General features: G+C 48.8%; 1 protein-coding gene across 1 annotated transcript in view; it reads left to right on the top strand.

Annotated features, from left to right (window-relative positions):
- The first annotated feature begins 1584 nt into the window (after positions 1–1584).
- DGKD (diacylglycerol kinase, delta 130kDa) overlaps positions 1585–11580 on the top strand; it is an 88175-nt gene continuing 78179 nt past the window's right edge. The window contains exons 1-3 of the mRNA XM_006893531.1: positions 1585–1600; positions 3660–3904; positions 7325–7405. Coding sequence (XP_006893593.1) covers positions 1585–1600; positions 3660–3904; positions 7325–7405 — 342 coding nt within the window. The remainder of the gene's footprint in view (positions 1601–3659; positions 3905–7324; positions 7406–11580) is intronic.

Genomic DNA, 11580 nt, shown 5'->3' with positions numbered 1-11580 from the left:
CTGTGGGTACCCTGTATCCCATCTGCCTGTGAGCCTGTGGGCACCCCGTATCCCGTCTGCCTGGGGCCCACGAGCGGCCCAGTGTCCTGGGTGCTGAAACAGTGAGCATTGAGGCTGTTCCCTTGGCAGCCTTGAACTCCTGGCAGCGTGGCTCACAGCTCTGGGCAGCGGGTTCACAGTGTCCACACCCAGCCAGTCAGGAGGAGGTGTTTTTTCTGAGAACAGGGCCAGGAGGTGCTGGTTTTTATCTCTTTCAGCTTCTTCCGCCAGAACCCACCAGTCCGTTTCTATAAATAGAAACTCAGGCAGCTCCACCACAGGCTCCTCCGCTTTGAGAGAGAGAGTGAGTCTGTGTGTGTGTGTGTGTGTTGTTCTCACTACTCTTTTTATGTGTGACTTGTGTGGTAGAGACACAAGAGGATTGTCCTTAAAAATGCTAGAACGTCGTGCAGGAGGAAGCCCTGGTGGCCTAGTGACTGTGCTGCCAACCCAGAGGCACGTAGTTTGACTCCACCAGCTGCTTCGGGAGAAGGATGGGCGATCTCCTCCCGTGCGATGTACTGGCCGTGAAACCCGCTGCAGGGTCAGCTGTGAGTCAGTTCTGACAGCAGCAAGGAGTAGAACAGAGCTTTTTATTCTCAGCTTGTGGGTTTTATTGTCTATTTGAAAATCTTTTTAATTTTTAAAAAATTTCCTAATAACTTGAATTTAGCAGAGGGAGGAAGCGATGTGCTCCGCCACAGAGGTGAGGGAGACGGGGCCGGGCAGGGGCAGGGGAGTGGTCTGGGGCCGGCGACGTCCAGACGCGTGGCCTCTGATGCCCGTGTGGGCTCCTGGGGGGTTTTGGCCTTCGTGCCTTGGAAGAGCCTGTTGGAATCAGTGGCATGCGGGCTTCGGGTAGAGGAAGAGAATAGGAGCAGATTCCCAGGGCCCGTCCATGCTGCAGGCTGGCTTGTATCGGTACTTAGAGGCTTTGCTGTTGTGCTTCTTGGGTCAGCAGTTCTGTCCCAGCTCGTCGTGTTTTGAGCCTTGGTCTAGCTCGTGGGCTCCACTTTGTCTGCTGTGATTGTGATACGCGTCTCTTCTGCCTTGGGGTTCCTCTCCCTCGGCCTGGTGGCTATCACGGCTACGTAAGGACAATGTCCAGTCGTGGCTTTCCTTGCCCTGACCTGTTGGGGAGTTGGCAGGGCTGTTCTGTGCCCCTAGGCCAGCACTAGAAGCCACAGGCCCCTCAAAGTTGGAGCCTCAGACAGCAGTTGGTTATCTCACAAGTGGTCTGGGGATGATGACCTGTGGAACTCACCCTGCCCAGGAAGCTCCCCAGGGGGTCATCGGATGGACAGAGGGAGAAGCGGGTAGGTGGCTTGGTTTCCAGGGACACAGCCTTGAGCCTCTGTGTGGGGAATGTGCTGTTCATGGTGGCTGGACGCTGGTATGTTGTCTGAGTGTATAAGTGCTGTTGGCTTGTATGTGTGCTGTTGGGGTGTGTATACAGTTTGTATGCTCTTGGCACATGTATTGATAGTACGTGTATGTGTTGATAGGTGCTTCTGTGTTGACTTGGTGTGTCTCTGCACTGGCAGGATGTGGGTATGTGTTGGTGAGTGTGTATTGACAGAGACGCCTGTGTGTATTAGTGTGATTATCTGTGCATTGAAGAGGTATGACTGTATGTCGATGAGAATGTGTCTGTGTGGCGGTGTGTGTGTATATAGACGTATATATTCACTAGATGTGTGTATGCTGAGAGTGTGTGTGTGCTGTCAGTGTGTCTGCATGTTGATGATGTGTGTATATGTGTCATTACGTTGGTGCATCCGTGTGCTGACAGGGTATTTTTGTGTTGAATGTGTTAAGAGTGTGTGTGTATTGAAAGAATGTGCCGTGTTGCTGGGCTGTGTCTGGGTATTGACAGGGTGTATGTATGTGTGTCTGTGTGAGTGTGTGTTGGTGGTATCTTTGTGCTCACAGTGTGTGTTATAGAGTGTGTGCATGTGTTTGTTTCTGGTATGTGTATTGATAAACTATGTTGATTTGTGTGTGTTTATGGTATAGCTCTGTGTTACCCGTATTGTAGGGCTTGTGTATTTATGGTGTGTGTTGAAGTGTGTCTGTGCTCATAGTGTACATGTGTAATGGGTGTGTGTGTGCTCTGACAGAGTATGTGTGTCTGGGGTGTGTGTGTTCAAGGGTGTCTTATAGCATACGTGAGTTATGGGGAGTGTGTGTGTATGTGTGTGTGCTGACAGTATGTGTGTTTGGGGTGTGTGTGTTGCAATGTGTCTGTGTTGATAGTAGACAGATGTTGTTTTTTTTTTTTGAACAGCTGATCTTTTTATTAGTAACGCAAAACCTAAAGCACCATGCTACAAAAACTCCTTAGCAAACCCGTAAGACGGAGACGCTGTCCCCAAAGAATTTCTAAGTCTGTAAATCTTCACAGAAACTGACTTCATTACTTTTGTCCGGTGAGGCACTTGGACTCCTTCGCTAAAAGAGCCCAGCGATAGTAGACAGATGTTGTAAGGACTGTGTGTCTGTGTTGTACACGTGTGGTGGAGGTTGTCTGTGTGAACAGTGTGTGTGTGCTGACAGCATGTGTGTTTGGGGGTGTATGTAGGAGTGTGTGTTGTACACATGGGAGAGGTTTGTGTGAGTTGTGAGGGATGTGTGTCTCTGTTGTCAGGGGTGTGTGTGCGCGCGCGTGCGTGCGTGCTCTCGGGGGCTCTCTTCCACATTCTCGGGCGGTGCAGTCATCGCCCACCCTGTGTTGGCCCCTCATCTGTCAGGGATAGGACAGTCGGGGGACCGGATGCCTTGGCGTCCGCAGTCGTGCTCTGACGCATTTGGGTGAAGTGTGGTTCTGGGTGAGCTTTGTCTTGGTTTTCTCTTATGTCCTTTTAAGTGGCCACAGATGCCTAAGTATTTGTACAGATACTTTAGAAAAAGTTACTTAACGTGCAGAGCTCTGTGGGATTAGATGATGAAACTGAAGCTTCTCTGGGTCCGTATTCTTTGAGCAGACTTTTTGTAAGTTCGGCCCCATTTCTGTGGCGAGAGGCTGGGTAAAGTGGACATTTCCATCGGGGGGGCAGGGACTTGAGAGCAGCTCCATTCTCCTGATGGTGTTGGCGGCCCTCATGGCTCACAGCGTCCAGTGTCTTGTGGTCCCTTGGTGATGAACTTGTGCATGGATGTGGGCCTGCGGCTCTGATAGGTGTCTGGTGCTCCTTTCTCTCTGGAGGTCCACATGCACGCAGTGACGTGTGACCCCAGGTCAGGGCTGACCCCGCGAGCCCCACAGTCCTGACCATGTGTAGGCACATCTGTGCCTGGAGTCAAGGGCCTGAACTGTGTGTGTGTCTAACGTAAAGTGTATCCGCAGTTCCAGGGAAGCAGCCGCTCAGGGCCGTTAGACAGATACGCATGGCGTGTGTGACTGGAGGGGCCTCCGAGCGGCCGGCCTGGGGCCCTGCGCACAGATGGTTCTGGCAGCAGGACTCTGAGAAATGGCAGGAGGCCAGCGAAGGAGACGGCGCTAAGAATAGCTGAGAAAGACCAAATGCCGAGGGTGGGAACGGACTGGCCGGGTCAGCGCTGTCCTCACAGTGGACGCTGCCGTGGGTCCCCCGCCTGCTCACTGACCTGGGCACGTCCAGGCTCGCGGTTTCTGCGTGGACGCGCTCGGTCCGCACAGAGGCCGGGCGGTGAGCGCGTCCAGCAGGCGCAGGGTGGGCTCTCTGCGGGGCGGGAGCCTGAAGACCCCGCTGTGAACATGCCTCTGTCCTTTCAGACCATCATCAAGGAGGGGATGCTGGCCAAGCAGAACAGTTCATTCCAGCGGTCCAAGAGGCGCTACTTCAAGCTTCGCGGCCGGACGCTGTATTACGCCAAAACCTCCAAGGTGAGCAGCCGTGGGCAGGCCCGCTCGGGGCCCCTCGGGGCTGGAGGCCAGCGCGGGGGTCTGCAGAGCACGCTGGGCAGGGCGTGAGGGGCCCAGGCGGCGGACACCTGGCCGCTTCTGCCGTTGTGTGCTTTCGAGTTGGAACTGACGCATGGCTGCCCCTCAGGCAGTAAATCAGGAGGAGCTTGCCCGTCCTTCTGTGGAGCAGCTGGTGGATTCGAACTCGTGCCTTTGGGATTGCCGTGTCGCTTCTTTCCAGTAGGCCACCAGAGCTCTCCTTGTCATGTTAGGGTGTTAGGTTTCCTTGTCTCAAGGCCTGTACGCTGGCTCGGAGACAGTTTAATTTTCACTCCTGTTCTTTTTATTTAATGTCATGCCGCCCACGAGGGAAGGGAAAAAGTCACAGGAATGACACATTGCAGGGATAAGTTTCTTTTGAGAAAGATTAAAAATCACAGACTTGGAAGTGAAAACCTTTGTAAAGAACATTGTGCATCTGGGAGCCCTGGAGGTAGAGTGGTTAAATGCTTGGCCGCCAACGACAGGTCTGCAGTTGGAACCTACCAGCAGCGAATGGGGACAGAGCTGGCTGCTTCCGGAAGAGTTCAAGCCTCGGAGAGCCGGGGGCCGGCTCTGCTGTGTCCTGCAGGGCCACTATGACGTGGAATTGACTCAGGTCTGATTTGGGTTGGCCTTCCTGGGGGGCAGGTGTGCAGGGACCAGGAATTCTTGGCCTCTGGCTGTCTGTGTGCCACGCTGAGATCTGAAGCAGGAATCTCTGGAGGGGGACTTCTAGGAAGATCCTGTGGCAGTCACCACCTCCTGCCTCTTTGCGCAGACGTGGTGTGAAACCTTCCCAGCGTGGATTGTCGACAGGGTTAGTGCTGAAGTTGTGAATACCAGTGTTACTGTGGGGATAACTAACGCCGGCGTTTTGGCGTGAACAGGCTGCGGTCTGGATCATTTCCATTTTGAGGTGTAATCTCTAGGCAGTTAGACTCCTCCTGCTGCTGCTGGTGGTTCATTTCACCCCCCCCCCCCAGTGACCCTGACCCTGGGACAGAGCAGAACCACCCCTGGTGCCAAGGTCATCATCTATGTGGAAGCAGATTCCCTCATCTCCTATCAGCTGTTGCCTTCAAACCAGCAATTGTGGGTTTTCCTGATTTCTCTAAAGCACCTTGTTTTCTGAGTCCCTGACTTTTTTGCTAACCTTTAGAGGTGTTTTGGATCCCTGGTGGCACAGTGCTTCAAGCTCTGATTGCTAAGCGCAGGGTCATCAGTTTGAAGCCACCAGTTGCTCTGCAGAAAGATGAGGTCATCTGCTCTGTAGGGCTTCACAGACTTGGACGCCCCGCGGGGCAGACCTGCTCCGTCCTGCAGGGCCCGGTGAGTCAGGGCCGACGCCATGGCGGTGGCATCTAGTCCTGCAGGGCTGCCCTGGCCAGTGGGGGGGGGGGGCTGACTGCTACTAGTCACCCTAGTCGTGTGTGTATGTGTGTGTGTGTGTGTGTGTAGGGAGTGGCTGCAGGGAACGTTTACTTAACACACTGAGTATCTTATCTTGGGTGAAGAAACTAAAAGTGAAAGTCAGTGCCACTGAGTCAGAAGTGACAGTTGCTGACGGTCCAGTGGGCCCTAGGGAGGAGGTGCCCATCCTCTCCCTCTTTATCATTAACCCAAACCCACTCCTGTCGGTCTTCTGTCAGATTTCCAAGTCTGTAAAATCTTAACGGGAACAGAGTGCCTCAGCCTTCTCTTGTGGAGTCACTGTGGATTTGATCTGCCAACCTTTGGGTTAACAGTGTAGCATTCAGTACGCTACACCACCAGCCCCCTTCTCTTTGGATTTATTATTGTTGCTAGGTGCCACTAAGTGGACCACACCTCCTGGCAGCCCAGTGGACAGCAGGTGGGAAGCTCGCCTGTCCCATGCCTTGCCCACCGTCTCTGTGATTCCGGAGCCCTGTTACGGTCACTCTTACTCCATGTTACTGGCCTCCCTCTTGTCCCTTCACACCCCTGCTGCTTGGACCTGTCTCTCCCGTGAGAAAGAGTTCTTTTAGCCAGTTCCTTTCCCCGGCCTGTTTGCTGCCCAGCCCAAGTTCAAAGGCTGGATACCCTCAGTGTGCACCCACTTTTTTTCCATGTGGAACCCCAAGTATTCATAGCCATGCTTCGTGTTTAAAGACACTAGCATTGACTAGTTTTATTTTTTCATTGTAAATTGATTTTTCATTCATACACTTTTTTTTTTTAATATATATTTTTTTTAACAGGGGTTTTGGATTTCCATTCATTCATTTCCGCAATTTTCTCCCTGCCCACCCCTCCCCACCAGCTCGCTTCCCCCTCCGAAGAGAGAAAAAAGAAAAAAAGAAAAAAATTCCTTCATTAGTATACAATTCCCACGTCCCTTCCCCCCCCCCCCCCACCCTGAGTACACTTCTCTATGCAACCTTAATTCTGGATTCCTGTGCTAACCATAATAATCATATATCACTTCTAATCTGTTCTTTCCCTTATCTGTTTCAATACAATATACAAAATTTATCCAGTTTTTTCTGTCATACCCCCACCCTGATGTCAGACCTATTCTACAACAGTGGCATCATGCAGTATTTGTCCCTTTGTGACTGAGATATTTCACTCAGCATAATGTCCTCCAGGGTCACCCACTTTGAATAATATTGCATGAGTTCCTTGTTTTTCAATGCTGTGTAGTATTCCATTGTGTGGATATACCACAGCTTCTCTATCCATTCGTTTGTTGATGGGCCCTTAGGCTGCTTCCAACTCTTTGCTATTGTAAACAAAGCCATACACTTTTTTTTTTTTTAAAAAGAGTTTATTATTTTTTGTGTGTACCATCAAATCGGATCTGATTGGTACAGAAGGAGATTGCCCCTCCTTCTCCAGCAGAGCATCTGGTGGATTTGAACCGCATACCTCTGGGATTGCAGGGCAGCTTCTTGCCACTAGGCCACCAGAGCTCCCTCATGCACTTTTTGTTTTATGACATTAATCACAGTACCCACAATGTGACTATATACTCTTCCCACTTCTGCCCTGTGATTCTTGTTTCCATTAATCCTTCGATCCCATCCTTTCCTGTGTTCTGAGCCTTTGTCCCTGGGTGGCAGGCAGTGCTGTGGTTTTTAAATTTTTGCTCAAGCAAGACAATAGCTCATGACTCTTGGATTGAAAAAAGCACACGAATCTATTTCTGCAAGCTAGCTGTTGGTGCACCTGTGCTCCGTGAGAAGACAGGGCTGCCTAAGCCAGCTTCTGTGTCCTAATGAAATGTGCAGGGACTTGATGGGCAGTGGTAGGCAGCCTGCCCAGGAAGGGACATGGCCTGAGGATGCCTGAGTCCTGACCTCACTCCTCTCTTGTGTCTGTGTCTGTGTCTCTCTCCAGTCCATCATTTTTGATGAAGTTGATCTGACAGACGCAAGCGTGGCCGAGTCCAGCACCAAAAACGTGAACAACAGCTTTACGGTAAGATGCTGGGGACCCTCCCCTCCTGGTTTGCCGTGTGTGAGAGCAGTTCCAGTCTTCTCATCCTCTTGTGTCAGATCAGGATGGTTCCTGGTAAATTGTGATTTTAATGCTGAAAATAAAACTGTGATTAGAAGCTGAGAACAGTTATTGCCAGTTGAGCACAAATCTATTTTTTCACGATGATGGGAGAAAATTTGGAAAATACAGAAGCGTGTGCTGAAGCAGAAAAAAAAACCTTGAAACAAAAACATTAATATTTTGGTGTTTACCTTCTCCCTCTTTTTAGTAAGCCCACCCACAGTTTTTTTTCTTAATAATTTTTTTAATTAATTTTAATGAACATTTACAGAAATTTTGGATTTCCATCCACTCATTGTTGCACTTTTTTCCCTGCCCACCCCACCTCCTCAGTTCGATCCTCTCTTTGAAAAGTAAAAGAAAAATTCCTTCATTGGTATAGAATCCCCTCCCCTGCCCCTGAGTATACTCCACTATGCAACCTTAATTCTGAACTCTTATGATAACCATAATACCCTATTATATATTGCTTTTAAACTGTTCTCTCCCTCATCTGTTTCAGTGCAGTATACATTACTGAACCCATCTTCCTCAGTCTCTCCCCAACCCCAAGGTCAGTCCTGTTTTACAGCAGTGGCACCATGCAGTATTTGTCCTTTTGTGACTGAGATACTTCACTCAGCATAATGTCCTCCAGGGTTACCCACATTGAATAATATTGCATGAGTTCCTTGGTTTTCAATGCTGTGTAGTATTCCATTGTGTGGATATACCACAGCTTCTCTGTCCATTTGTTTGTTGATGGGCACTTGGGTTGTTTCCAACTCCTTGCTATTGTGAACAAAACCTCAGTAAACATGGTTGTGCATATACCTTCTTGGATGTCTGTTATGGTCTCTTTAGGGTAAATTCCCAGTAGTGAAATTGCTGGGTTAAATGGTATCTCTATTTGCAACTGTTTAAGAACGTGCCACACCGCCTTCCACAGTGGTTACACTATTTTACCCTCCCACCAACAGTGAATAAGGGTTCCAGTTTCTCCCCAACTTCGCCAGCAATTGTTGTTTGCTGTTCTGTTAAATTTTGCTATTCTGACTGGGGTGAGATGATATCTCATAGTTCCACCCACAGTTTTAAATGTTATAATGCTTTCTGAAAAAGTTCTAAATGGGTAACATTTGTAAGGACAAAAAGATAAAATGGCACATGATGTCAGTGCTCAGATAACCAGCTGTCAGCTTCAGCTCACTCCTTGCCTTGGTGTCAGAGCTGACTCTTGGCCGAGCCCACGGTGAGTTTCTAAGGCGGTAAACCACACAGGAGAGAGACTAACTCGTTTTTCTCCAGTGAAGTCACTGATGGATTCGAACCCCCAGAGGTGTAGCCTTTGGGTTAGTAAGTCAGCTCCCTAGGGATGATGCCACGGAGTTCCCTTCACTCATTGTGTCATTAGGCGCCGTCAGGACTCGTATGACTCACAGCGACCCTGTGAATGACAGATCTGAACCCTGTCCCGTCCTGTGTTATCCTCAAAATCTGACAGAGTAGAGCCCATTGCTGTAGTCACTGTGTCAGCCCAGCTGGTTGAGGGTCTTCCTCTTTTTCTGCTGACCATCCACCTTCCCAAGGACGATGTCCCTCTCCAAGGAATAGCCTCTCCCAGCAACATTCCCAAAATAAGTGAGATGGAACTTGGTCATCCTTATCTCCAGGGGGCATTCCAGCTGCATGTTCTCTGAGGCTTATCTGTTTGATTTCTGGCTGTCCATGTGGTGTTCAGCACTCTTCTGCAACACCGCAGTTCAAAGGTGCAAAAGTTCCCAATTCATTTCCTCTCGTTTGTGCTCATTGTCCAACTCTCAGATGCAGAGCAAGTGATTGAAAAGACCAGGGCGCACCTTAGTCCTCCAACTGACATCGTTGCTCCTCATGAATTTGGAGAGGTCCTTGACTGCAGACTCTCCCAGTGCAGTATGTTTCCCTGCTCACTCGGGGAAGTTATTTCGGTCTATTCACATGCACATCTGCATCTTTAAGTGGGTCTTTGGATGGTTGTTGTTTGTTGTTATGTGCCGTCGAGTCACCTGCGACTCATAGCGATCCTATGTACAACAGCCCTAAACTCCGCTCTGTCCTGTGCCACTCGCACTGTCTCTGACACTCCCATCCCGATTATCCCAGTCACTTGATCAGTCCACCTCATAGAGGGTCTTCCCCTCCTGCACCGTCCCTCCACCCTCCCAAGCATGATGTCCTTCTCCAAGGACCTGTCTCTCCTCACAACATGTCCAAAGTATGTTAGACAGAGCCTTAGAACCCTTGCCTCCAAGGACCCACCCAGTTTAACCCTTTCCAGGATGAATCTGTTTGTTTTCCTAGCAGTCCATGGTATTCTCAATACTCTTCTCCAGCACCACAGCTCAAAGGCATCAGTTCTCCTTCTATCCTCCTTGGTCATTGTCCGCGCAGTTAATGCACTCAGCTGCTGAGAGCCCACCCACAGGGGTCCTGGGAGAACTCAGCCACCACCCTGTGGAGCACCGTAGTCCTCCCACGCTCTCGGGGCTGCTGTCAGCGGGAGCCTTGGGCAACAGCGGATGTGTCCTTACATACACACACCTCTGTGAGCCACTGTGAGCCACAGGGCCTTTTGGTTGTACCTGTTCTTTCTCGACAGTTCCCTATGGAAGGTTTTCGGTGCCGGCTGGTGTGCATTCATCTCCACATCTAAAGGCCCCAGACCATTTTCCTGTCTTCATAGCCAGTCTGGCTTGATGGGCCACGCCTAGGACCTCTGTGGATAAGCTGTGACTGATAACTCCAAAGTCCTTTACAATGGGTTTCTCCTCTTCCCTGTTATCACACCTTAAAAGAAGGTAGTCCTTCTTAACAAAGGTTTTATCACTCAGTAAAATGGAGTCATCTCCTTCACCTTGAGTTCCTGACATTCTGAGTTAGGTTTGGTTCTGGGCCTTTGGCATTTTGTTTTGTCTGCTTTAATCTTTTTTGTGCTGTGTGATTGTTGTTGTTGATAACATGGGGTTTTTCTACTATTCTCCATTGGAACTTTTCTTTTGTGTCGATACACCTGCTCTGGGTCTCGCTCTGTGGCGCCTGCATTTGCCAGCTCTCAGGTGATGTCTGGTACTTTATTCTTCCTTTACTGTGTATCCTTTCCTCCTACCCATTTTGTTTGGGTATTGGTTGAGGATAAACATCTTTAACCATATATATAAGTGTACTTACTCTTTGCTTTGTGGCCTTTAATGTTTTTAAGAGGAACAGATAAGAAATTTCTTTGACGTTTTTGAGCATTCATTTAGATATTTGCTTTGGTTTTACTTATTTGTACTATATTCATACATTGACCAATAATAAATTGGTTTTGGTGATGTTGAATTTCGCCCCATAGTTTTATATTTAAAGTTTTCCCATCTTTCTGTTTGCTTTCTCTGGAGTCAGCAATGGCCTTGTCATGTTTTGATTAAACAACTTCATATGATTTTTGGTTAAACAGCTTCATACCGTTAATATAGTAACTTTCCATGATTTTGTGTGTTCTCGTGCAGTGTTTAAAGCACTGGGCTGCTAACTAGAAGATAATTAGCATTCAAACTTCTCAGCTCCTCGGGAGAAAGCTGTGACAGTAGCAGTCCGCTTCTGTAAGATTTACAACCAGGGAAGTCCCGTGGGGCAGTTCACCCCTACCCTGAGGGGTCACTGTGATCAGGATAGACAGTAGCGGGTCAGGGTTTGTGTTTGGAGCATTTAATATCATTTGGGATCAGTTTGTTCTTAAAAATCTGAGAGGAATTGTACACCAATGAATGAATTTTTTTTTCTTTTTCTTTTCGGAGAGGGGAGCGAACTGGTGGGGAGGGCTGGGCAGGGAGAAAAGTGCGGCAATGAATGAATGGAAATCCAAAATCTCTGTAAATGTTTATTAAAATTAATTTAAAAAAAGTCTGAGAGAACTTAAACTATTACAGAGACTTTTCAAGGGGACGATGCTCTGATTGGTGACTTTTCTAAAAGGTTTAGTTCTTGGTTTTGTTTTTCTTTTCTACTTCCTGTGTCTATTTCTGGAGCTAACTTTCGCACCTAGCCCACACCTTTAAATTTAGTAGCATGTGCTCTTTTGTACCTTAAATATC

The sequence above is a fragment of the Elephantulus edwardii genome, unplaced genomic scaffold (assembly GCF_000299155.1).
Source record: "Elephantulus edwardii isolate Elephantulus edwardi_28Jun2011 unplaced genomic scaffold, EleEdw1.0 scaffold00127, whole genome shotgun sequence".
Classification (NCBI taxonomy): Eukaryota; Metazoa; Chordata; class Mammalia; order Macroscelidea; family Macroscelididae; genus Elephantulus; species Elephantulus edwardii.
Note: the sequence above shows the minus strand (reverse complement) of the source record. Positions and strands in the feature narration are given on the sequence as shown.